At 38.6% G+C, this 27,751-nt stretch overlaps 1 protein-coding gene and 3 long non-coding RNA genes across 6 annotated transcripts; 3 read left to right on the top strand and 1 right to left on the bottom strand.

Annotated features, from left to right (window-relative positions):
- Positions 1 to 9,820: 9,820 nt before the first annotated feature.
- LOC110044163 (uncharacterized) lies at positions 9,821 to 11,407 on the top strand. Of its 2 annotated transcripts, XR_002296086.2 has the most exons (3): positions 9,821 to 9,926; positions 10,084 to 10,176; positions 10,603 to 11,407. It is a non-coding gene; the product is annotated as an uncharacterized LOC110044163 (long non-coding RNA). The 2 variants fall into 2 exon arrangements; XR_016202083.1 differs by lacking the exon at positions 10,084 to 10,176.
- Positions 11,408 to 12,315: 908 nt separating this feature from the next.
- LOC149102552 (uncharacterized) lies at positions 12,316 to 14,143 on the bottom strand. Its single transcript, XR_016202084.1, has 2 exons — positions 13,675 to 14,143; positions 12,316 to 13,576 (listed from the first exon to the last, which is right to left on the bottom strand). It is a non-coding gene; the product is annotated as an uncharacterized LOC149102552 (long non-coding RNA).
- A 954-nt stretch (positions 14,144 to 15,097) lies between these two features.
- Positions 15,098 to 18,050, top strand: LOC110044148 (uncharacterized). Its single transcript, XR_002296079.2, has 2 exons — positions 15,098 to 15,916; positions 17,209 to 18,050. It is a non-coding gene; the product is annotated as an uncharacterized LOC110044148 (long non-coding RNA).
- A 1,711-nt stretch (positions 18,051 to 19,761) lies between these two features.
- Positions 19,762 to 27,072, top strand: LOC110044168 (cholecystokinin receptor type A-like). Of its 2 annotated transcripts, XM_020749690.2 has the most exons (3): positions 19,762 to 20,119; positions 25,206 to 25,668; positions 25,916 to 27,072. In XM_020749690.2, the coding sequence occupies exons 2-3, from the start codon at positions 25,289 to 25,291 to the stop codon at positions 26,667 to 26,669; spliced, it is 1,134 nt and encodes a 377-aa protein (XP_020605349.1). In that variant the 5' UTR covers positions 19,762 to 20,119; positions 25,206 to 25,288; the 3' UTR covers positions 26,670 to 27,072. The 2 variants fall into 2 exon arrangements, with proteins under 2 accessions (XP_020605349.1, XP_089130006.1); XM_089273880.1 differs by lacking the exon at positions 19,762 to 20,119 and having other exon boundaries at positions 24,957 to 25,668.
- Positions 27,073 to 27,751: the final 679 nt, after the last annotated feature.

Consider the following 27,751-nt stretch of genomic DNA (forward strand, 5'->3'; position numbering starts at 1 on the left):
CAATGTCATTTTTCTTCTTTTCAACTCATAATTACAAAAGACTAGAACGATAGCACTTGACGATGTACCTGATATTTGTCTAACTACGTAATCCATATCGTTCTACCACCAATGATAAAAGCATATACTGCTTCGCATTCAAGATTAACAACGCTCTTCAAGATTTTGATCCCAGACACGCCTCTTAGTCCGAGAAAGGTCTCTCGCACGAGAATAATCTTTGGTTTTACTTCTTCATCCGCACGACGACGAAAGCACCTTAAGCGAATTTTTATTTATTTTTTGTACCTGACCTTAAGTGAATGCTAGTCCTCCTTTTTTAATTACAAATGTATTGGCCATGTAAACCCACGAATATCTGAATATTAATGATGAATTTTCTTTCATTTTTTTAGCAGGTCGTTCTCGCCAACGTTTACTTAATATCAAAAGACGGTAGTTTTTTAGTGGTCTCTAAAAGTGCAAAATTAAATAACTGAGACGAAAAAAGTGCTAATACGCGATTTAATGACGTCCAGAATCTTGGGACTCTTTTATCGAGAAAAAATGAAGTAAGTAAAAATGATATTCGCGATTTTGGATTTAGACCAAACAAAAAGAAAATGTAATCTATATCTTTTGTCATTAAGGTAGAGGACAACAAATTCCACGACTTTCCAGATCAATGCTGTAATATCGCTTTAGTTCTTGCATGCAGCCAGCGACAATATTTTAAATGAGACTTTGATAATTACTTTGTGAAACAGGATGTAGTTTCTCTCCTGAATATCTGAAGATAAGGTCTCCGAAAATAGCAGTGAATACCGCAAAGCAGAGCCGTTGTTTTGCCAAGCGGTTATATTGGAGTACCGCCTTTGTTTTTTCCTGTGCAATTTAAGTTTTGTACAAAAACCGCGTATTATTCACATTTGATGTAGAGATAGATTTCTTTCGTAATTTGCCAAGATCAGATGTGGAACTTTATTTGAGCCACACAGCTGTCGATAGCTGAACATTTTATCGCACTCAAGTGCGAAAACACCACTCATGCGTGGGAGTAATCTGGAATGACAGAGAATCAGTGCGCATAATGTTCGCTACACATCCAAAAGATGGGCGTCCAAAGGAAATCACGGAAATAAATCCAAAAATACTTCAACATCCTATTAAGAAGAAATAAACGGGTTTTCCGGATCTTATCACGATTTGTGGAACCAGGAGAAAGCTGTGGTTGTATATAGCTTGTTTTTATAGGTTTCATGCTCAAGATATCTAAAGAAATGCGAGTTCATATTTGTCGCCAGCAGCTCAATAAAAAAAAAATAAAAAAAAAATAGAAATAGACAGAAAAATGAGATGTTATTTTGCGAATCAAAAGAGGATAATCAAGAAATGCCAAGAAATTGAGCCAAACCGGTCGAAAACTTTTTTCGAGGGAGTGGCAATGTTGCAAAGCACAATACCCAATCGCTTAGTTTAAAATATTTTTCGCTTGAATAAATAAGTATTCAGCGGATCTCGCTCTATCCTAACCTTTGCGTAGCCATTCTTATTTCTATCTTCTGGTTTGTCATAACTACTCCTTTCCGTTATTTTTGAGACAGGAGACGGGCAGGTATGGAGAGGGAGAGGGGGGGGGGGGGGGGAGTGGTTCAAGTTGTAAATCACTCTAGCGCACATGACAGTTTGATGCAGAACTTTTGATCCGTTACAAGATTAGAAGTCGCGTCCAGGATAAACCAACACCAGGAGGCGTGTGTATTAATTCCGAACCAATGCATCTGCCCCTTATCTCAGAAGTCGCCACAGTAAACTTGTTACTTCAGTTCGCCTTTTTCAGAGTGCGCTGCACTCTGAGACTACAATCTTGCCAAATTTTGATGTTATTAGCTTGAGGATTAATCTTCAAAATATCTCGAACTATCGCATACGCTTTATGTGTAAATTGTTCCGACTGGTGACATCTCACTATCACTATTAAAGTAGCTTCCTAGAAATTTAAATAGGCAAACTTTTCTGACTATCCACCCATGAGGAAGTGGAGGGAGTGGGGCAAGGGGAGGACGACTGTGGGGGGGGGGGGGGGGGAGGGCACAGTGGTGTGAGCTCGTGCCCCGCCAATGTAACCCGGCTTCGAATCCGGACCAGAAGCCATAAGTGGGATAAATTTGTTGTTGGTTCTTGTACTTGCTTCGAGGTATTTTACCTAGTTCTCCAGTTTTCGTCTCCCCCCCCCCCCCCCGCCCCCCCAAAAAACAATGCTAAATTCCAATTCGATTTAAGAACAGTGGACGAAAACCTCCTCGTCAAATTTGCCTGTGCCAGTTCCTATTTATCTAGTTTTTATTAAGTTGTCTTATTTTTGCCCCCCTGGAAAGCGAAAATCCGTTCACACAACAAAAACCTTAGCCTTAGCCTTAGCCTAGTAAGAGCAATAAAAATGTAACTTAATAATGAAGGGAGTTTAAGACAGGTTAGCCTGTGTCTGTACTACTAAACACTTTTTGGCAAGAATATTTATTCATCCAGTCCTAGCGGCATCAAAGTGGAGGAAAGTGCTGTCGGGATATGTAAGATTATCTCCATCAAGCTATGTATTTTGTATCTATGTTAATTTTCCCCGCGTAATGTAGGGCCATAACATTATCTACCCTTAAAAAAAAACCCTGAGGTTAATAAAGACCAAATAGGCGGACCACGTATTAACCTACTTTTAAATCAATTTGTATATTTTTAATTCCCGGATTATCCTAGCATGTGAAAGGTGAATTAAATCCTATCTTAATAAATAACCCATCTAGATTTCTTCAAAAGAAAAAAAGGTAATTCTTTTCGAAATGTACCTGGATAGGGCGCGACTCATTTGGTGGAAAACACTTTAATTTAAAAAAAAAAATGCAAAATTCTATAAGTTTCATTGCAATTCAGATTGTGAAGGTTTGACTTTTGGTGACAAAAGGCAGACAGAGCCAACATCTTACAAACTGAAAAATTATTAAATCATTGTGTTCATTGAGAATAGCCTGATTTGGACACTTTTCGTTTTATGAAGAAAATAAGGCCGTGTCAGGACAGAAATACACAATACTTCTGAGTAAGGTGTTGATATCATTTGCATTCGCGAAAACGAATCTCGCAAGGGTGGTGTACATGCAGTGGAACTCCGTTGATGATCTGAGATCCTGCAGAATCTAGTCCCTAGCGCTTGGGATGCACAACATTCTTCTTTTCCTTATGGTTTTCCGTGAACACAGAAATCACATGAAAGCTAAGAACGCGAAATAGAGGCATTGGAAAGCTTTAACCGTTTTTTTTTTTATGGCTCACCGAAACGCTGAAATGTCCACTACAACGGCTGAAGGGACATATGATCAAGAAAATGACAAACTGAACTTTCCTTGGCAGCGGTTGAAACAGTTATATGAAGACGGGGTGGCTCTGTATGGCAAAGTAATGAAATGTAAAATTTCAGTTTCAACCGACATTGAATCAATTTAACAAGATTCGCATACCACGAATAGATAACAGACCTACTGCCCTTTTCTCTAAAGATTCGCGGAATTATTTCGGACCTAGAAAATAAGCCAGTGAAGCATACTTACCCACACAGGATCTATATGGTTGTTTTGATCGTAAATGAAGCGAACAACTTCCCTCAACTGACGGCGTAAGACGTCGCCCTGCCAAGATATAACTGCTCAATGTGTAGGCGTGAGGCATGAGTCGGTTAATTATGGAAATACATCAAACAAAATATTTACATCGAAACCACTTATAAAATGAAGATAGCAAATCGAAAAATAGCCCTTTCACAATATTTTGATTAGTCGTGTAATTAACTTTGAAACCTCCATTTCCAGGTTTTACATATGAGTTCCTGTGCACTTCCTCTGGCGAGCTAGCCAAAGGGATACAATTTAGCTAAAATGACCGAATGTAATAAAACTGAATGGTTTTGAAATAAGGCACAACAGACGATTTTGATGAAAAACACTAACTGAAGACTCGTACAAAGAGTTCAATGAAAAAAAAAACAATCGTAGTAGAGCTTACAGAAGACTCAAGCTTGTTTATTTAATATATTCCTGAATGATCAAAAAGCCAAAGGCAATTTTCTAGTGAAAACAAAATTACAGCCTCTAGGATTTTTCATTCGCACCAAGTAATGGATAAATGCATCAAAAAGTATATTCAAACCGACCTGAAAAATATAATAGGTCACTTTTAAGAGCGTGGTTAAAATGTGTTTTCTTAAATTGTCATATTGCACTTAACTGTTCAATTGTTTGGGTTTTTTCAACTGTCTTCTTCCCCTTCAGCGAATCTTTCAGTCGATTGGCAGATTGGCAGTACAATCACCATCAATTTAGTTTATTTGAAGTGGAAAATAAAACTGAAAAAATGCCATCGCTCTTCAAAGAGAAGAACCAACGGCGAGTTAAATTTAATGTGTATCGACGTACATGACTCTATCACAAAAATTCCCAGTATTTACAAAGGAAAAAAGATGAAAGCATGAGAAGGTGGAAAAGTTCTACAAACTGGCTCAAAATGTTAAAATAAGAATAAACCATTGTGCTGACCACGGCGTAATCCAAGTTAAAGAAGATAAAAAGATCCCTCAAGTAGCTAACTGCCTCGCATAACCGAAAAATGTTTTCTTATTACCTTTTTTGTCGCCTTTTGCTAATTCAAAATAAGAATACAAGTTCGACGCAGAACAGACAATGTGCGACAACCTTGAAATTTTGTCACAACCAGGGATCATTTTTGCAGATGCATGTCTGAAACCGATTTTCTATCTGATACAAAGCCCGGCTAATTCAAAATAATTGTCAAATGGGATGTCAGTCTTAGATTCAGAGTAATTTTCGAAAATTCATATTAGTGATAACCAATCGGTGTTATTTGCAGTTGTTAACATTTGTAAAAGTTCTCAGTATGTTCAAGAAGAAAAATGTCTCCCAAAATGTCAAAGTGTACTTGACTTCATTTATTTACTTTCCCACAAAAAGAGATAGAAAAATAGTTTAAGATGAAATTTACATACACACTCAGAAGAAAGCCTCGGGGAAACTTACAAGGGCTGTAATTTTACATTTCCTCGATCGTTACCACATTGTTGGAAATTATTAAGAAACCAAGATCTGCGGCTAAGGAACTAGACATGAAAGGGTACAGAAGCAACAAGCACAATCAAAAAATTGAATCTCATTTGCGGCAGCCATGTAAGTATGATAACAGCGTGTGATATTGTTTCGGCATTATGGGAGCTTCTCCTACCAGAATCAATTTCTATCGCAGGTCTTTATCGCCGGCATGCCGGCCAAAGTTGAAGTTCAACTTCACAGGCGGCACGTCGGCGGCTCTGAAAGGCAGGCTGGTACAAGAAAGACTCTTCAACGCACTTTGCCGGCGTGGAGTAGTATGACGCATGAGCGATAATTAGTACCTTTCGCTTAGCTGTGGAAAGATAACGGGGTGTGTGTCAAATCAGTTTGAGTACTTAATTTTGAGCGTGTCGGCAGTGCATCGCAGATGTATCTATGGCTTAATATAATAAGTTAAGGTATTCCATTGACGCATATGTCGTGGGACACTTGTGGTTAATGAAAAACATCCAACAGACAAGATAGAAAAGGTTCGCTTTCATTGGCTATTATTTATTATAGCTGTCGGAAGAAGATTGACCGTAATAAAAATAAACCAATAACTGACCAAGTTTCAAAAATGTCACCGGGCTGGATCGCCGTGCAATTCTAAAATTTCTCATCTCTAATTTTAGGGCCGATAAAGTTAATTTTTAATCGAGGGTGTGGTGTGCTTCAGTAACATGGATGGAGAGAATGAAAGGGCGTCCAAGTCGCCAAGCGATTCGAAACAGACTCTGATCCAGCATCGCGAGACAATAGAATCTCGTATACACGAGCAATTTTTATGTGAAAATTTTTACGTGACAAATATATTTGAACGTCTAGATAGCACAGCAAATATTTTTCGACAGTTCAAAGTTTAGTGCGCCAGTAATGACTTTGGATGGCAGAGATACGCAGAAAAACGGCGGGGCTGCTTAGTCGCCTCCGAAAATCTTGGTGCTTCCGAACATATTTGCCACATTTCATGTGACGAGTCGTCTACACGAGCAATTTTACGTACGTGACAACTTTTATTTGTCACATAAAAGCTAACACGCTAGGTTTTCAGCAAAAATATTTGTCACATAAAAATTGGCCAATTTTCCTCATGTGCACGAGCAAATAAAAATTCTCACATAGAAATTGTCCGTGTAGACGAGGCTTCATGGTTGGTATGTGATCCGTTTCGTAATTGTCGATGTCCAGCCGATACCAACAAAACATCCTCTGGGCCCTCTAGCAGAAAACACGCCAAACAAGGAATCAAATAAAACTGCTTTGTACTCCAGGCCACATATAAATTCGGTGTCTTGTAAAGATATCCTCTTGGGCCGATTAAACTGAATGGTTTACTTGACCCCCATACTCTAACTTTAATATTTATCAACCGAAAAGTTATATTGTAATTATAACAAAGCTCTAATGTTACCTGTAAATGTAAATTGTGAGGAAATAAAGTATGTTATGTTATGATATCATTTGCTTCTGCAGAAAAATAGCGCTGCTTTATACTTCAGTTAGATAAACCACCCTCCCTTGCACAGCTAACAATCAACGCGATCAGCGTCACCCGGGGGGTGACGGGGGTGTTTGTCGGAAATTTTGCAAAGAACCCCTAATAGGTTCCAAGATCTTGTTTTGTTGTTGTGGTTTGAAATTTTTTCGCACCTAAGAAGCACCAATTCTAAAACAACACAATATCTTCCGTCATATGTTTTTCAGCTCAATGCCCTAGAAAGGACCCCAAAAGCGACCGCTGTGGACCTTTTGACGCTGACCATGCTAAGAGGCACTAAAACCGCTTTTTTAACCCCCAAATAGGTATTACGAGCACCCCTGTCGGAGCTAACCTTAATTCAGGTACTAAAATAAACCGTTCATCCTAAATAAGTTAAATTTTGTCGCAAACTGCCATTTGCAACTGTACCCGTATCAGAGGGTCTCAATAAGGAGCTTAAAAAGCCACGAAGGCGACGTCGAGGACAACGTCAATTGAAAATAATAGAGTTTATATTTTACCCACGAATGTCGCGGTTCCCTGAATTTTTTTAATTAATTTGTTTATCAATGTCAAAACTATCACGAAACTGAATCTAGGACACATCGATAAATTCTCGAAATAAGAATGTAAAAAAATTAGCCGTCGTGGTTCACGTTCTCCAGACAACGCAGAATTTGGTCATTTAGGGAGCTCAAGAAAACCAACGTTGCTAAACAAAAGGTCTAATGAGCAGAACAATTATGGCCGTGCACGTGCGTTATAATTCTTGGTACTTTTCTTTGCTGTCCTCTGCAAAACAACAGCGTGAAATGATCAAATTCTGCGTTGTCTGGAGAACGTGAACCACGACGGCTAATTTTTTAAAATTTTTATTTCGAATTAATCGATGTGTCCTAGATTCAGTTTCGTGATAGCTTTGACAGTGATAAACAAAGTAAATGACTCTAGAGTATCACGAGATTCGTAGGTAAAATGCCAACCCATTTTTTTAATCGACTTTGTCCTCGACGTCGCCATCGTGGTTTCTTAACCCCATTTTGACCCCGGTATCAGTTCCTTCCCACCACCTGTGCCGCTCCCATCACGTAGTCACGCGCGGAAACAACATATAACGACCGAAATAACAGATCGACATGCCGAATCTTTAATCTTTAATGAAAACTGCCTAACTGTTGTTTTTAGCTGCGTATCATAGACCTTTTGTTGCGACTCCATCATAGGGTGTTAACGTCATGTCGGTTCATGATTTGCAAATGTTCCTCTAACGCCTTGAAAGTACTTGAAAGCTCTCTCTCAGGAAATGATATGATAGGTTTACTTAACGTTCAATGAATAGAAATTGCTTGAGGCGAATTTAGGCAAGGAACAAAAGTACAACTTGGCCTTCTTATTACCTAACACTTTGTAGAACTGATTGCTCAGCGAATAAATTGATCCATATGCTTTGAAAAGAAATAATGGTCAACCACAGACTCTCTAATGCGGTTCAAAATCAAAGGTTGCGTGTCGGAATGCGACTGCTGATGTCACGCTGATGCGAAAGTATCAATATGATTGTGGGTAGAAAAACGTATTGTCGAGGTTGTTTGGTCTGGAGAATCGCGTGAGTGAAACTGTGCTCCCAAATAAATGCTTTTTTCATGATCAGAGACGGACCATTAATTTTTTTGAATGGGAGCGGGTGGGGGGTGGGGGGTGGGGGGAGGCGATTTCTGGGACACGAAATTTTTTCTCACCTTTAAGTCAAACACAGCTGGATAGTAGATAGCACTTCCTCGATTTATCTCCCCATGATCCCTTTTGAGCCCTTTTTTTTCCCAGCAGTTTTTGTTGTGTAGGAATTTGGAAATTGCCCAATCTCCCCCCCCCCCCCCCTTAGTCCTTCCCCTCCTCTCTTCCTCTCTCAAAACAGTAACGGTCCTTCCTGCCAAGTTCTGTCGCTGACGTTGTCGGTATTTGCCGTCGGCCGCTAAACAGTCGCCGACAGCCTGAAGCAAAATTTTGCCGACACAACAACAATAACGAGCGTTCGTGCATCATCTCTCGACTTAACAATTAGCCACTACCACGCGCAGCAAAACACGATTCCAAAAACTTATGTGTGAAACGATTACAACTTCGTCGTCAATAAAGCTCAGTATTCTGAAGAGGAGTTTTCAGTTGATTTCAACACCTTGAAGAACTGTTTGTAAAAGGAAACTGGTTACTTGACGATGTAATCATCGTATGTGAAAGCCGGAACGAGTTACTTTATATCTGGTGATAAGTCGCACTTGAGTTTCGGCATAAACATGAAAACATGAATTACAGGTCCGAGGGGGGGAGGGGGGGGGGTACTTTCCTAAAAATCCTGGTGGTGCTCTAGGAAGTGTTTCTTTCTGAAACCCTTACCGCTATTTCAGACCAAATTATGCAATTTTCCTCACCTTTTGTTTGGACCTAACTTAAATTTGGTGCTTAATTTTAGGCCAAACCCTACTAAGGAGCATTGATTTGTGTAAATATTTACAGTGAAGGACCTCAATTTCCTTATGTTATTTAAATTGCGCTTCTTAAGAAACGAATAATAAAGAATTTAAAAAAAACCCTTTCTTTCTAAGAATTATACCTCACTGCTGACTACAGTGCAGAAGCTATACCATATTTCAAAGTAAGACGGTCGGAATCCCCGCCTACCCCAAAAAGGCTCAAAATCCATACTATCTGATATACATAAAGCCATATAGCTTACAAAAGTGAGTACCTCCCCCGGCTGACGTTATTGTGCGTGTAAATGGAAACTACTTACTTTACACTGATGGCATGTTCTTCTTCAATTTCGGCAGAAACACACGAAGAGCAGACAGCCACACACAAATGAATGTTGTTCCCCGTAGTATAATTCTCAAAGGATGTGAAGGAAACGTAGCCAAATTCAAAGATCGCATGCTGCGATCAATGCAGGGGCATGGATTATAGTGGTAAATATCATTGCCAAAAAACTCCAAAAGTTACGTACCTCACTAGACCACTCTTTAAGTTTTCAAACCAAAATATGAATGACTCAATTACTGAATGATCTATCCATCCATCCATTGTTTAATTGTTTCATCATGTCCCTCACTTTCATTTCCGGTGCCACGGATATCACCTTATAAATTTTAAGCCACAAAGATCGCAATCTGTCAAGTTACACGTACTAGAAAACGTGATTCAAGTGTAGTGGTTTTGTTATATAAACCACTTGCCAAGCAAAGGGTTCATTCCAAATTTGATAATTCAGGCGGAGTGCTACACTAGAAGTTGCGGGGTACTGCTCACAATTATAAGCGGTAAGTTTTTCACTTCCCTATATTTCGAACATTTTGTTTTTGAAACTAGACTATAATCTTTTATTGTATTTGAGATCGGAAGGTTCTTGATCATTTAGTTTTATCTCTCGGCACCGTATTTACCGGGGTTATTTTAATTGGTATTCTTTTTTTAAAGGAGATAGTATACCGATCAACGTTCGATGGTTCTGAGTTCTCCATCCTTGAATGATTGGAAACTTTCTTGGATCCATGCCCGGGTTTTATCAAGGTGAAATCGTATTACCGAGGGTACATTTATTAGAAACCAATCAGTACACTGAAAATAGTAAAAGCCCACTTTAAGAACTTGCAACAAATTTTTAAGGTCCTTAAACCTTGAATATGTCCCAAAATTTGAACGGTTGCTTTTCTTCAACAAAATATGTGATTTTCTTCGCAGATTTCTAGTTAGGTCAACTGGCCAAAATACTTTCATTGCGTAGTCTCCGTTGGTCGACGCCATTGGAAGTTTCGCCCATGAGATTGAAATCGTCGCTGGACGTTTTCAAACTCTGGATCGAAAGCTCGAGCATGCGCAACTCCTGAGTGTCCCTTTAACACAAACGACAATGTTTGGACCTTACATGCGCACGCCGAACTCTGAAAAAACAAACAAAAAACCCCAATTATTTAATGCCGTTTTATTTACTTCCAGATGTTTGGTATGAGGAAATCATTGCTGTTGACACTGGCTGTTACTCTTATTACTGTGTCCCTTTCGAAACAAGATTGTGCTAGCTGTTGTCATGGAAAGTGGAATGCGTGTTTCACGGGTTGTGAGACTATGCAGGCTTGTGCTTCACAATGCAACGCAGAACTAAAGATATGTCAAAATGGCTGTCCAGGGTCCTGCTCAGTGAAAAACCCGCCTTCATTTCGCAAGCAAAATCTTATCTCAGACGGTCGCTCCAGCAACAGACCCAAGAAACTCAAGATGAAATGGAAGCTAAGTAAATTGCTCAAAAAACTTCGAAGGAGGAGTGGAAGTTAATTGAAGGAACAGTTGAAGAATTACGAGGAAAGCGGCTTGGCTTAACATTCTGCCAAAGAACTGCACTTATCCATGTTCTCAGAAGCCGGATTCAATAACCGTTTTCATCGGAGGAAATTGAAGCATAAAACACCACCGTTGATTCGAACGAGATAAAACTATGGAGAAGAACGTAATGTTATTCGATCAATGTCTCTGGGACAATTCCAAGATCAAGGCATTTCGTTTATGTTGTGCCCGAGGAAGATGGTTCGTCGAAACCTTCATTTGGTGCTTTTTCCCTTCAAAACTCTTTCCTCGCGTTGTGAAAGTTTTGCTGAAATAAACTTGTCAAAAATTTAGATTGAAGGACGTTCGCGCTAATTGTCTGTGCGTACTCTTACTGCGCACGCAAATTCACACGCCACGTCATGCATCGAGCGCGCGCGCTAAGTAATAAAACAAACAATGTTAGACAGTATAAATCTAATCGATAAAAGTGTCGTTTTTTGTCACTGACTTGTATATTTTAGCAAGACGTTTCGGCTAACTGTTAAGCCTTCATCAGTTGAAAAATCGCTTGATGTTACGCGCGATTCAAAAACTTTTTTAAAATTGAAACGTTGCGCGTGCTGTATATGCGCGTGACTCGAGAGAATTTTAAGTGCGTGCCAAGCACTTGTAAACTTCAGGGATGACTATGTGATCATTCCCAGCGTTCGGGTCTTTTACAGGCATCCAAACTTCTAGAAAAAGCCGCTGATGGTAATGTGCCTCATGTCCGACGACTTCAACGTTTTCAAAGTCCATGTGATGATGGCATTCGTGAATATGACACGCAAGTTTGGAGTTATGATCGAACATCAAGACAGCCTGTTTGTGCTCGGAAACCCGCATCTTCAGAGATCTTTCGGTCTGGCCATAGCATACAAAATCGCACTGACTGCAATTGATTCTGTACACTACTCCAGATGATGGACGGTCAGTTTCATCCTGCTGTTTCGGTATAAATCTACTAGCGTTCTATCACGAATGCCGTTCTCGGATTGGCTACGCTACCCCCTATCTATTCTGTGATAGATAGTGATTTAGCGTAGCAGTGTGCACTTGTTAAAAAAATGACGGCCGCTTCTTGGCGTTTTCAAAGTGTTTGTGAAGAGGATTTGGATGATGTTTTGAATGACTGGTAGATTTATACTAAAACAATTAGATTATTCGCTCTCGATTTCTATGCGTGATAGTTGACGAGGGCGCAGCTAGATTATTCGAGAGCGAATAATCTAATTGTTAAATAGAGCAGATAACCATTGCTACAGCTTTTCCTGGATTTAAAGATCTTGGACGTTCGATGACCCCTATTTTTCTTTTGATGGATCATTTTCTCTACTGATTTTCTACGGAAAATGCACCATCGAATTCCGTTCTTTTCAACTCTTCGTTTATCTGTGCGGCGGTTTCAAATTCCTCTTGGAGGGTTAAGTTTTGTGAAAAAGTTGGCAACATTTACGCAGCAGACCCACTTCTACAAAATATGACTAAGATCATTTGTTTCCGTTGACTCACCTTCGATATTTTTAACTGTAAACCCTTGTAGCTATAGATCATGCTGAACTACGTGCGCCAATTTTTCAAAATTAGAGTAGTTTTCCATACATTTTATCTCTGTAACGAAGTCGGTGTTTCCCAATTTTTTTTTCATTTCCGACACAAGTAACTCATTATCTGACCGCAGTAAAAAGTTTTAAAAAATCTATCGACTGGAAAATTTCGCACGAACGTCCTTAAGAATGCAAATGCGTTTGGCGGGAAAAAGTGAAAAGTAGAAAGAGCCTGGGAACGAGGTTGCATTTTGACGACTTCAAGATTCATTTGCGAATGTTAATTGAACTTTTTGTTGTAAATGGTTTGCGAGCTACTGAACTTCTTGTTATTCAACAGACCTGTTAGTAGTTTGAACTTTTGTTTGAGGTAGTTCTATCGGAATCAATAGAGTTTTCTACCAGTTTGCTTGTTTGAGCGAAAACGTAATTCCAAGTATGCCTTATATAGAGAACCTTAAATAGAAAATAAAGCTACCAATAAACGTCTATTATATGGCTAGTTCCGCTGAACTGAATACTGCACTGTGATTTGCTACCTGAGGGGGCAAGATGGCCCTATCTCGTTCATTGCGTGTTTATGGACCTCGGCTCCTTCGGCGGTCCATCAACACGCAATAAAGAACTTGGCCAATATCCAGCCATCTTGACCTCACGCTTGGTCAATAACCCATGTTAGTTTTCACCGACGCTCTTGTGTTGTAGAACTAATTGCTTTTGCTGTTTCCATCTCTTAATTACGGGAGTAGAATGAAGAAAAACTCCTCCAAGAGCTCGGTGCCACGGAACTCGACAGTTCGTGCAGATTATAAGCTACTTAAAAACGAAACTTTTGAAGCAATTTGAGGGTCAACGAATGGTGCCTCGACAACTACAGCATGTATAGTATTCTCTTAATGAGCAGCACTTTACAGACATTAACTCACTGTGGGTCTAATTGTCCGCCTTGAATACGAATCGTCTCGACCGATGCCTGTGACCCAGGTTCTACGGCGGTTCATGTCTAGCTTAGTTAAGTCTTGAATTCGGTCGCCTTTCCGTTCCCTATTGATCGTCCGGACCTGAATAGCAAGCCATTTAGTCGGCATAATAAGGCTTTGGACTTTTACTTGAAACCTAATCCATTTTTTAAACGTGTTTAATGGAAAGTTAAACTTACTTTATGATCCCCCGTTCTTTTTATGTTAAGGAATGTTCCCGTCATTTAGCTTTGTTATGGAACTCGATAGTCACTCGGTGCCCAATGGCCGATGGCCTCAAGGTGATCGGTTCCATCCTTTAAGGGTATCACCTTGTTTTTAGATCCACTTTTCGTTTTGTTTTCTTTGGTTTTTGGTCATCATGTTTCCCCCAGAGTCAAGCAGTCACGTTAGCTGTAGCTATCGGTCGTTCGTTCAGTTATGACCACGAAATATTCTATCGATAATTGGACCCCTCGAGCTCAAGGGTATGGCGAATAACAAATTAAATTATACACAAGCCCTCCTGCAGACAAACCTTTTCATCGTAAAATCAATCATTTGAAAATGGGACAAACGTGGCATGAAACCAGCAAAGTTTGTGTTTGGGAGAATACGAAGTTGAGTAAGTCACACAAATTGATTCAGCCCTTGCCATTAACTCAGACTTGTCAGTGACGTAGTTCACCTTCAATTGATTTGCATTCTTTAGCTAGACACAAATTTATGAACCGATATGATGTGCACATTTTTTCAACTTGCTATAATTAATGAAGTGACTAGCTCCGTGATCACTGGGTCTGGATCACCAGTACGGAATGAATGAGGCAAATATCGTTTTGCTCCAGGCTTGATGAAAAAGTAACGAAATACCCTCTTCAAGAAGTTCGAAATTCATTGTTAACAGGGGAAGTATCAGCAAAATGGACGCAAATCGGCGGAACATATTGTAGCGGCTGCGATAAGTGAGGCTTTTATGAAGCATTTATCTCAATAACGGGAGTCGCCTAGTCAAGAATCTCTCTGGTAACGGACGTTTATAAAACACTGTCACTGCCCTTACACTTTTAAGGACCTCAGCGAGTATTTTCAAGTATTTTACTTCATATTCAACCCTCTTCTCCAAGAATGAGTCCACGGAGCGTCTAAGAGCTTGATGGTCCATTTTTTGTTTTGTTTTTTTTTTCAGAAAAGGCGTTAATAACAAACGGTAGGGCTTGTTCAGTATTTGAACCTGAAGTTATTTATGAAACTAGCAATGACATGCACCTGAAAATGTAAAGAATGCTAAATAAGTAGGTAAAACAAATAATGTAACGCACCCCTTTCAAGCGTTAAATATTACGATAACCTTTTAATCCCTTAAGGATATCATGGAATCTTCTGCTCGTGCCGTAAAATATTGCCGACAATTGTCGAATCAGCTTAGTAAGATAAACCGTTGCCGTTTGCAGCCTAAGGGGGCGAGGATTTTAAAAATAGCACGCAACATGGTTATTTTGAAATTTCCAAATAACTCAGAAATACATTTTGCATGAATATTTGTGTTTGCTTTCGTGCTCAAGTTTTGACGTGATTTCACTAACTCGATGACAGAGACGGTTAAACTTCTAGGGTGACCGTGTTTCAACTCTCAGCTTATCATTACATTCCTAGAGCACATAATGTCGAATTCGCGCCTCGCTTTTTTTTTTTCAGACCTTTATTTTGTTCCGACTGAACGCTTTTAAAACATTCACATGGGGTAATTTTGCTAAATTTAGAAAGATTTCCTCCGAGAAGACGATAGCGGTATTTGTAAACAGAGGATTAGAGCAGCTAAACCGCTCGATAATCACGTTTTTCTCCAACAAATATTTTGCCCACTAGACAAATAAGTGTGTGGGTTGTGAAGATTGCTTAAACAAACGTTATAAAATATTTTTGCACTTTAATGAGTCTATGATATGTTTGTATCTATTTCTTAACGTTAAACTAAACTATCGGGGAATATACATAATAAATGCAAATAAGTTTGACTAGAACTTTTATTAGTCAACTGGCGTTCGAATGACAGAATAAAGTCTTTGCAATGAGAAAGCCGGTGTCGGATCAGCAATTGAATCAGTTGAATCCAGCCCTAGGAAATAATCACGTTATTTGTTTTGAAACCATGGAAATCAGAAAATGTTTACAGGAAATGCGGTATGACCGTCTAAATTCTTCGACTGTTGCCTGACCTAAATATGGTGCTTTAACGTATAAAACAAATAGCCCGAATGTACGTAAAACCGAAATTTACATTGTACGTTGCCAAAAAAAACTTAACATAACTGAGCTAAAAAGCATATAAAGGGAAACTTGGAAGTTTCGTTTCCAGCAGAATTTAGTCCACCAACCGAAGATCAGAGTAGTACTTTTATTTCTCAGTTCATAGTGGGCAAGGAGAGGGCAAAAATGAAGGTATGCTGAAATAGTTTTTTCTTTTACTTCTTCCTGCAATCAGTTATTACGCTCAAAAACTGTCTGAACCTAAAAGGTCAGTTTCAATAATGTCGGCTCCACAACCAAGTGACTACAAGCAACAGAAATGAATCCCAGATTTTTTTGAAGAGACCAGTTACTAGATGGAACTGGTTGGAACAAATATTAAGCATCGGCTTTCCTTTCTAGGAGGAAATGTCGTAACGACTCTGTAGTTGCCTTATTTCGGTTCTAATGGAAGCGATGAGGATCTAGCAAGAAATAGTTTTGCAAACTCATGAAAATATGCTGTATGGTGAACATCACTATCGATTTTTTTCTTTTCGCGCGACTGGAGATTGGTGCTGTTTTTTTTAATTGAATAAAATTGTTTTCCATCTTGATGATACTGAGATCTTATAATAGTCATAATAAGCATAACTACTTGTATTGCTGCGTGAAGATTTTCTCTGACAAAGTTCACTGGCCATCGAACGAAATAGTGTTAATCATAGTGTTCTCCAAAGCTACTACAGTATTATCTAATTAAAACTGTCAAATGATGCTCAGTACAAAGGAGTCTTCGCAGCGCCAGTAGTGAACGGCTACCAGATTATCTTACATTTGATTAAGTGTAAAATCACCTCGTCATATTTTAAGCATTTAGGCACCATATAATTAGTTTCTTCTGTGACGCGGTATAAAGCCAAAGAAAATTAACACAAGAAAGACGTTTCAATAACTCTAACAGATTTATTTCAACCCACGCTTAGGCTTAGTATGGTTAGGTAAAACCTAGACGATGAAATGACAAAAAAAATATTTCGCACCAATACGAAGCAAAATATACGTAGATCGGACAGAAAAATGCAACTTTACATTGTTCAAAGATAGAAACGTTGTTCTCGTTATGTGCTGCATAGAGAATTTTGAGTGACACCGTCCTGGTCGGGAAAACTTAACGACAAATTGAAAATGAAACACGCCGGCGCCATTTTGACAAAAGCACATGTTTCTAATCCCGTCCGACAAGTGAAAACCGCTTGAGCTCAAAATAAAACTAAAGTTCTCTCTTGTTTAATCGCAGCCAGACAAACTTCAAGCTCCCATTAACATTTAGTTCCTAACACCTCTACTCGATACAGTCCTGAATAATTGCTCTCCGTTTCAATCCCGTAATAGCTGATTCTGGCCGCACCCTTGCTGATCAGGCGATAGAAACCCAAATCATTTAATCTAATTTTCAAAAAGACTTAAGTTATTTTATTACTATTATTATTATTCATTTTTAGAACCCAACAAAAGCTGCTGTTATCACGGTCTTAGTGTTCCTTCTCTTGGTATCCAGCATTTTTCCCGTCCACTGCCGACCTCAAGGAGATGCTTGTTCGGATTGTTGTCTCTCTAATTGGGCGGAATGCATGTCGCAGTGTGAACCGATGAGCGCTTGTTATGACTGCAGTCTGGAGTATTCTACATGTACAGCAGAATGTCCTGACTCCTGCTTTATATAAACCATCCTCAAGAACATCAAGTCAACCATTTTTGAATCATTATGAAATGTCTCTGGACTTGAATGTTAAGTTACAATTGTTATTTTATCGCCGAAAATCTTGCGTATGAGACGTTGGAAGATGGGCGCAAGAAACATGTATATAATTTAGTCCTCAGATGCATTGGTGGCAAAGAGTATCAGGGTTTTTTAAAAACTCTTTTATCTTTAATCGAGATGTCTCGCTCCGACAGACAAGGCAGGCCGGTAAACTGTGCCAAGAGGACTGAAGCGGCGAAAGAGTCTTTTTATTATTCTGGATGTCAAATTTATAACTGTTTTAAAAGTATGTAAATTTAATTTGCCATTTACGTATATGGAATTTTAGCTTTAATCTAAGTAGTTTTATATTTCAAACCTTTTAAATTATAAATTTTTATCGATTTTCTTTTCGCATATTGTAAGATGTAGTTTTGTATTTTTAACCTTTTAAACTATTTTTATCGAATTTTTTAGCATGTTGTAAGATTAATAAATTTCTAATTTTTAATTCTATTAGGGCCTCTACATGTATGTGAATTGGTAGCAGTTTTATTTATAGGGCTGACAGAGTTACCCTGAAAAAATAAAGGTTCACTTATTTACTTACTAGACTGGTCGTGGCTAACGCTTTGAAACAAGTTAACTTTGACCTGGTTCCTGGACCATTAAAAAAAAAGGAATTCAAATATAGTGTCATGGAGTTTGTCTCGTTTTTCGCAATTTCAGCTCAGTAGACTAGAATTAAGGTAGTGAAAAACTCTAACCTCGATCAGCTAGATCTTCCAAACGGATTAACCCCCCCCCCCCCCCCCCTATTTCACGATGTACAAAATTTAAATTTTCAATCTCTAGTTTTTTTACTCTTTAATCCACTGGAAACGTTTCTAGCTTCCTGGGCACGGGAAAGAAGATATAAACAAATAGCCTCCATTTGGTGCGAAAATATGCACGGACAAATGTCCGTGGAAATGATCTATTCCGAGAAGTGAATAGTTTCCTGAGAGCGACGCTTCGAAGAACAGGTTATGTCCAAGGACAGATATCCGAACATATTTTCAAAGTCAAATGGTCTTGGAGGTCATTGTGTTTATCCTTCTTAATTGAATATTTACCGCAAAACGCTGGTTCAGAAAATTGGGAAATATCATTCGGATATTTCCCTGTTTTAGCTAGCGTGCATTTAGTTGCGTGACTTATTTAGACCAATCGAAAGCGAGCGAAAATATTCGATGGATTATAATCTATGTTTCGTACCCAGTATTCCCTCTACATGGCGAGAAAATGACTTGATCATGAATTCCAAAACCAGACCGTGCACTTGTGGATCCAGCCATCGGGTTTCATGATCTCTGCAATGTAAGAGAATCACCCAAATTCTCATTTGATTTTTGGGTCAACTAGGGAATTGAAATAACCTTTACTTCTCGCTTACTAGGCTCATCGCATTAACCGATTCAGGTTGTTGGCTTTTTTTCCACAATTTTTGAAGGTTTAAAAATTCAAAAATTTTCTTTGAAATAAAAAGAATAGACCAGAAAAATTGATCATGTGCAATATATATATATATATATAAACAATCACCCTAGAGCCCCTCTGTCTCGTTCTAGGACCCTTGGAGCCCCTCAGTTTTCAGCCCCTGAGCCCTGAGCCTTCCTTTGTTTGGAACCCGAGGGCCCCGCTGCTCATGCCATTTAACGATTCATATGTTACATTCTAAACTGCTTTACTTGGCATTGCTGTTTTCTTTATTTTAAGATTCCTTTTGTGTACGTCAGTCACGACCTCATGACAAAGAGGACAGTGATGCTAATGTGAATATTAATGTATTTGGTAGGGAAACATTACATTATCTAGGCTTTTTCCTGTATCGAGAGACCGTCTTTCATCTAGTAAAGGGCATTTTAAGATAGCCTTGTCGCGCCTTCAATGATTGTGTTTACTTTACTTTAGGCAAACATTAATTTACTTTCAATATTGTGCATACGGTAGGAACAAAAAGGGAACAAAAGGGTTCTAATTAGGGCTTACATAAATTGGCAATCCTGCTGTCACCTTTACTTTCTACATTAAAAGACATTCTGTTTTATGAGAGCATATCATTATGCTATAGCAGTTACTTAAAATCAAACGCCGGAATAACGCGAGCTCTGTCAGTTCGGGCTGACATGTTGTATGCCAATGACACAATCTGTTCCTCTTAAGGGATCTTTTTTGACAACTGGGTAGAACCTTAATAAATAAAAATTTTACATTGTTTTAGGTGACTTAAGCCGTAAAATAATGAATTAGCATATGGTATTTCATCATCACCACGTCGTATTGTTGTCAGTGTTTGCTGATTTCAATTCAGTTTTGTACGCTTATCGCAAAACGGAAGATTCCAGTTGTCAGCTTAAAACAGGTTGACAACTTTTGTTTTGATTTCGGCGAAGTTTCTTTGGTAAGTAATATTTTAGGTATTTAAATAATATTGTTGGCTTAAGAATTGTTCCGTAACTGCTCACACCTATTGTAGTGTACTCCTACTGGTTATGACGTCTGCACGTACGAAAATATACTGACCAGGAATTCATGCTTCCAAGGTATACAATTTTGGATACAGACCCGTTCGGAAATACACGAGCCAAATACTACGCACTTCGTCTATTGCTACACCGAGAAATATTCAGGTTAGTGTCTTTTTTTTAAGACGTAGAGCATTATCGACATGCTGTGGTTGCATAGTCTTGCTAACAAAAAATGGTTGACTTTAAAGTTTCGCGGTCTTTAGTAATAACGAGGTAAACTAAAAAAAAATATTGAAAATTGTAATTATAATGAAACAATTTACTGAGTTTGCTTTTTTCATGCACAAGTTAGCCTTTATATTTGAAAAAGTACACACCTTGACATGGTAAGTCGATCTTCTTTAAAAGCAGGTATTTTAAAATTATGAATTAAGAATCTGTATGCATTTCCTTAAATGTTATGCTACATAAAGTAAGTCAGTTATAACACATATATGAAGCAAGCGTGAAAGAAAGGCCCTTTTACACCACAGTTTAAAGGAACTCTTAGCTTCTTGAGGTATATGATATGCGCATTTATTCACACTGATTTAAATGTAACCAATATTTTTACGAAGTTAAATGAATCAGGGAAATAATATTTCCGGCAGGAAATGGTTTCCTTCTTTTTCGCGATCCTGTCGGATAAAACTGAAGTTGATGCGAGTTTGACCGGCAGAAATATGTCATTTTCATCATAATTTTGCGTTAGTTTGCTTTTATAATGGGTTTTATCCTCCAACTTTCCAATGTGTTAAAATATTCTGCCCTCTGGGCTTAGATGAAAAACAAAAAATATATATATATTTTTAATTTCTATCTGTTTCACTGAAAACGTGATCTTTGTACTTCTAATCGTCAAAGGCGATTTTTGCGATGATCGAATGAAAAGGAGAATGCTTTTCTTACTGTGTTGATAGCTAAAATCCCCTAAAATTAAGAAGACTTTAATTGGCTTGTGTCCGGGCTTCTGGAATATTTCCTTATCTGAAAATGTGCAAAATGTTGAAAAAATATATTGAATTTTCCGCTTCTGTGTCAAACATGAGTTAATGATGGTCTTAGAAATCTTGACCTTATTGTAACTTGGAAATCGACAGAACGCCGACAGTCATGAAAATTCGCCTGTAACCATAATCTTTTTCTCCGCTATCAGGCACAGGTAATAATAAATTGCAGTTGTAAGCTGAAGGGAACAAATAATTAAATCTTTCTATTCTTGCATCGTGAAAGGAGAAATCAAGTTTCTAGTTAAGTATTTAGCTGTTTCCCTTTCAACCAGGTGATAAAAACTTCATCTCCACCCGTAGCTAAGAAGCAAGTAATATTTTGGCAAACCATCTCCCATCCCATCTCCCCAAGTGTATGGACCATTGCCATCCTTTTACAGTTGCCTTCGTCGTGCATGATAGATGGCGGCAGTCTAGACCTTTGTCATTCCTTTTCCCTCGGTTTTCTTGAAATATATCCGCTCAGTGATTATTTTTAACCGCGGAGTTTGAACCGGAGCAGTGAATAGCAGTGAAGGCAGGGAATAGCGGGGAATAGCAATCATTAGCAAGAGCAGCGAATTTAAAACAAAACGAATTTCAGATACCAAGGAAAAAGATAATTTATACGTATTTAGGCGGGTAATAAGGAATAGAACTTGTAGTGTTTTTAATGTGACACGAAACTAATTATTGGCGGTTTCGTCGAGTTATAATATATTAAGAAATTGTTTTAATACAATAAATTACCTCAACAACTTTTTAACCTACAAAATGCGATTTTAAAGATAAAAAATGTACATTGACTTACTTAAATTCTATAAACTACTTTGGAACTTGATCAACAGCGAAGGAATATAAATAGACAAAATACCATGATATATCTCATGGAGGACAAAAGATCATTTTAAATACAGGAGAGACCCTGCTACCAGCTTACGCGGAATAAACTTACGAATAAACTAATATTTGAAGAGCTGAGACAAATTAATTGACTATGAAGGTTTTTTGCCTTCAGTTACAAAATGTAGATATAACTTAATTAATATAGGTTGATTGAAAATTTCGCGAGGGTTTCAGGATGAAAAGTGAAATTTTCTATATAGAGGATATGAAACAACGCCCAATATTCTATAACTAGGGAATTCTTTTAGGCTCTGCAATAGAAATGTTTGCTCTTTAACATCGTCATAGGATTTGACTTTACAGATAAAATCGCGTATAACATCACATATAAACACAAAATCTCCCTTCTTTATTTCTTCTCTTGTTCTGCTGTGCAGTCTCGATCTTTTTTTTGTTTTTGTTTTTGTTGTTTTTGTTTTTTGCTACGTTTTAGGGAATATAGTTTCTTCTGTATTAATTTTACTCCAACAAGCTAGAACTGTCTAGTATATCTTTATGCAGTGTAATGTGTAATGTAGACAATGTGTATAGGATGAACTAACACGAAAGAAATTGTTGAGCTAGACAATATCTTGTCAATGAAAATTAGCAAAACTCTGTGAATACACATATTGTACAGTTAATGAAGCGTGGAAGTTTTTTTCGCTAATAAGTCTTTCTATGCTTTGTTTTCTACTTTGCTTTGCATTACCAGTGCAGCATAGTAATTGCATAATGTAAGTACAGGTTGTAGTCTGGTAGTGGTAGGGTAGTTTTTTGTGGTATTGTATATCATTAAAAGAATCCTGATAGGATTTTAAGGAAATATTACAATTTTAGGAATGTTGATAGTAAGCAAATTTCAGCTTATTTTGCAAAGTTCTGATTACAAGTTTTTGGAAAGTTATATTAGTTTTCGCGAGGGAAACCTAGTTTTGTGTGAAAGCATATCTTGCGCCCTTTCAAATGAGATATAGTAAACTGCACTGCTATAAATACTTGGCAACATGTTAAATAATGAAGACGATGTGTTAACTTTGACTTTTTGTACCATGACCGAGTTGAGCGAGGGAGTAGGTTGAAGACGGTTAATTTGCTTGAGCGTTGGATGTCGCGAGAAAAATGGAGATAACAAATTCACCACCTGACTGATGTATTTCCTGAGCTGTCCAAATACAGTGTATGCTGTTTTGCTGTTGTTGGCGTTCTTCTGTCTCGGAAGACAATGGAACTCTGCTCCGTGATTCAGTTTGTGGTTGAGTTGCAGCGCCTGCTGTGGTTGTACAGGCAGATTCTAGATATACAGGCTCTATTGCAGTTGTCTGTGGTGAAGATCGCGCCTGGCTCTGAGAGCAGGAATCTGCCCTTTGCCGTCTGCGCTATCTCCTCTCTCCCATTGCTGTTCTCTCATCACCTCACTCCTCTGAACGCATGACTACTTCTCCAGTCACTGTGTTCTTCAGCCACCGCCTCCCAAATTGGTGGATCGATGTTGCCTGCCCTCAAGTCTCGTTTGCAGACGCCCTTGTAGCGTAGCAGGGGCGTTCCTGCAGGTTTTGAACCAGAACCTGCTTACCCTAGTATACGTTACTGACTGATTATCGCACTAAACCATTTGCATGCTCAATGGTAGGGTGGACATGAGTATTAGAAAATGGGATTCATTGCAACTGCAAACTTTTAAATTAGACATGTGTGTGGATAAAAAATAAAGAAAATCGTAAAAATGTGCCATTTCTACGTTAAATGAACCCGACTGTAAGGTAGCAAAAGCAGCCAGTTAATAGAAAAATGCTCTCACAAGCTGAAAACATCAACAAAGTTTGAGAACTTAGATAGGCACATGTAGCGTGTCTGCCTTTTTAGCGTTTTGAATAATAGTGAGGTTATAATACTTCCCATTTCGATTTAGTTATTTTATAACCGTATATGCTTATCTCAATTTAGAGTTTGAGAACATGAAAACGTAATTTGGATTTTAGAAAACAATGAAACAAGATTGAAAACTGAGGCAACAATAAATTAGTAATATTGATTAATATTTACTATATTCTGGATAAGATAAGTTAGACAAATTGGCTGTAAGCCCCTAAAGGTAGGATTTTGAGCGACTTTAAAATCTAAACTTTATCAGAATTAAAGTTTTCTAAGATTTCAAAGGACAAAGAGTTTCTTACTTAACGATAGTGCACAAAGCTCTTCCTCCAGCGAATGAAAACACCTCTTCCAAATGCTCTTGTAACTTAAATGACCGATAAATTACTTTTTAAAAAGCGGGACAACTTTTTATGGTCATTTACATATAATTACAAAACCAGATGATCGCAAACTGGTTAATTTAAAGCCATTTGGCCTCTTGTTGAACGCGTTAGAACAAATTAGAATTGGCCAAGCTAAGCTTAAAAATAGGTAAGACAAGAGAGAGCAGCTGTTGCCATGTGGGTGTTTTGTAAAAGACGTGTCGCCTAGTGTTGCCAGTGTCTTTGATAGCCTCTTCTGATGTTATATAGCATGACAGTTCACTGACGCTGTGGCGGTAGGCAAGCCGGTATGTAGTAGTTTTGTGCCTCCTAGTTTAGAAAAGATTGTTCTGGGCAAAACGTATTGTAAGCTGGGACTCAAGGAATAATTATGTATATTCACCACAGGAAAGACTTTTAAATGATGATGCTTCGCACGAATTCTCCTGTTTTTGACTATTTCATTGTTTGACTTGGTTTCTTTCAGTGAAATTGATTGCCAACTGGTTGGTTGTTTGTAAGCAACCAGATTCGAATACAACTAAATCAGCCAACAAATAGTGATTGTCATCCATATAACGCGTCCAAATATGTCTAACAATACGTTAATATTCACCAATATGCAAATAGGGTTACTCGAAGCTTCATTAAAAATACTTTTGTCTATTGCCTAGCAATGATGTATGTGATGTACTGTCTATGTTTTCCTCACTAGGCTCAACATGCACATTAGATACCGATTTTCTTATTCTTTTTTGAACGACTGCTATTGGCAAAACCGGTCAAAGCACTGTCGGCTCGCTGTTCTGGAAAAAAAAAATGATACTAAACTGTCCAGATACGTCAGATCACCTAGATCTGCGTTGCCATATTGTGGCTCCTTATCTGTTCTGTAAAGTGTTTAACTAGCACGGCGGATTCATGGGTAGCTCTTATGGCAGCAGTTGAAAATTGGACCACAGTTAAGAATGAACTTTGCAGCCCTTTTAAAATACAGCCGTTGACAACTTCCCTCCTGAATAAATCTTTGACTGACGAAGTTTGCAATCTCAATTTTGCAGTAAATCTCAACTTCCCATTTTCTTTATTCTTTAGTAAAGAATGGCAAACCGCTGAAACAGAACAAGAGAGACGTACAACCTAATCAGAGGATTATACTAAAGACTGTCTGGAACGTTATGCCCTCAATAATAGCCACCAACTCTACAATAAACGACAGTGTCGGTGACGAGATGCCAGTTTCCCAACCTGAATGGTTGAATGTGTTACAGTACACCATGTTGACAGCAATCTTTGTGATCAGCGTCATCGGAAATACGCTCGTCTGTTTAGTCATCGCAAGAACTCCACGCATGCGTACTACCCGGAACTTCTTATTGGTGAACCTAGCTGTAGCAGATCTGACTGTCGCTCTGCTATGCATACCCTTTGAAACAGCTTTAAAAATCACATATCCTCGCTGGCCCCTGGGGTCTGCCATGTGTAAAATTCTTTGGCCTACTATGACGTCAGTGACCACGTGTTCCTCAGCTACCCTTGTAGCCATCAGTTATGACAGGTAAAAATATTTCCTTTTCATCTAAAAATGGAACCGTTAAATATTGTGGTTTTAAATTTGACGAGTGCTCTTTGTGGACCCCTGGTAACACCTAGCATCAAATCTTTACCAAGACAACATTTTCTAAAAAATGTATTATCAATGTTGCTATTATTACAACGACCAGCTGTTTCAGTCAGTTATTTGTTTATGTTGTCTATGCTCTATCTAACCTACAACAACAATATTTTACCCATTGATCACACAGGTATCGAGCTGTTGTTCATCCCTGGAAGCCTCGTTTCACTTTACTCCAAACTACCATAATTATTTCAATCACATGGTCAGTGTCCTTTGTGCTCGTCATACCCTATCTGTTGGTGCTGTCAATCAAGGACAACTACTGCGAAGAAGTGTGGCCGAGCACCGTCACCAGGCGCGTGTACACTCTAGGACTCTTCATCATCCAATTTATCGTGCCACTCGTAATCATTGCTTTTGCCTACACCAAAGTGGTTCTAAAGCTACGAGATCAAGCGGCTCGTTTCTCCGGAAAGGCAGGCATCCAGGAATCTATTCCATCACCTCGACCAGGCCCGTCCAGCAGCTTCCTGACTGCCGATGGCAGCGACGTGAATTCTATATCAGGATCGCCACTTCCCGACAAGAAGTTTTCCACTGGTTTGAATCAAATGCAACTTGCTTTGTCTCCCCGCAGCCCCAAGCGTGGACCAAGTAAGGCAATTCAGCGACTGGAGCGCAAAACCAAGATCGTCAAAATGTTGGTGACGGTGGTGCTCCTTTACGCCATCTGTATGCTGCCCAACCAGGTGGTGTGGTTATGGTACGAGTTTGGATCTGGGAAGAATTGGCAGTATATTAAAGCGCTTCTAACATTGGGCAGTTCCATGGTGTATTTGAACAGTTCTGTAAATCCTATTCTTTATGCGGGAATGAATGAAGAATTTCGTAGAGGGTTCCTCGGCCTCTTACGTTGTCACTGCAGGCGTCCTATGAACTAGGCGTACACAGTTATCTGTAACTGTGCAATTTTCCTCGGGTTCGACCACTCGCACTAAACGATTAAAAGAATAATAAGTCATTGAGGTCGTAGAAGGGGCGTAGATAACAGTGGGATTTGCCAGTCAGTGAATTGATATCATACAATGGATGTTTACAAACAGGAACATTCTCGTTACGTATACAGTGTGAGCTATTTTCATTTTGTTCCGACCATATTTGCGTTTTTGTTGGTTCGTCAGATTGGTTGTTTGTTTGTCGTTTATTATATTTTTCAACCTAGTGTGCTACCTAGTGTGCTACCTGTATAAAAAATTGTATTATTATAATAGCTTAAAAGTAGCAAGCCAGTAGGTGAAAACACCAGTTTCTTAGGGAATAAAATTATATTTCTTTCGTTCGAGAGTCACTGTTTTCCGTGGTGAATCGTTTCGCCTTTTTTCGCCCGGAGAGACAAATATACCGCAACTATCGCTATGAAGCGTTTTCACTCACCTGGCCAGCAGCTATGCAAATTTATTGGAACAAACAAAAGAAAGTGTTTACATACGAAAAGAGTTCAATTCCCACAGGATTGGTTTGGTACACCAACATGGCCGCCGTTCCATTGCTTTGGAACAACAATATGGCTGCCGTGACGTCATGTGAAAACGCTCTATAGCCACAATTGACAATTTTTGATAAGTTCAGCCATAATTTAAGGTTAAACTTATCAAAAGAAGTAAAACACTCAGTACATTGTGAATTTCGTCATTGCCGTGATCGAAATATAGATAAACTTTTGTCTGAATTTGTGATTTTGATGAAACAAAGATAATGTAACTTATGTTGTTAGTAAATAAATCCTTTGGCACTCAGCTATCGCATTTACAAGCAGCAGATCGGAGTCAACAGAACAGCTAGAACTCTGGCAAAAAGACCTGCCGCTCTAACTGAATGGAATTATAATAATAAGGTTATACCATTAACTTCGTTATACATGGCACAGCAGTGAAAAATATAATACGACCATGTCTAGATCTTCTCTGGATATCATGTAGTTTACAGCATAGTGAGCGCTTTTTAATTAACTTATTGACCAGGA

Source organism: Orbicella faveolata, unplaced genomic scaffold (genome assembly GCF_042242905.1).
Source record: "Orbicella faveolata isolate gen_17 unplaced genomic scaffold, um_ofav_v1 contig_35, whole genome shotgun sequence".
In the NCBI taxonomy this organism is placed as follows: Eukaryota; Metazoa; Cnidaria; class Anthozoa; order Scleractinia; family Merulinidae; genus Orbicella; species Orbicella faveolata.

Excerpts from the sequence above, each read along its gene's own strand:
- LOC110044168 (XM_020749690.2), top strand. The coding sequence starts at position 25,289 with ATGCCCTCAATAATAGCCACCAACTCTACAATAAACGACAGTGTCGGT. Across the intron at positions 25,669-25,915 it reads GTAGCCATCAGTTATGACAG|GTATCGAGCTGTTGTTCATC; the intron begins GTAAAAATATTT and ends TTGATCACACAG.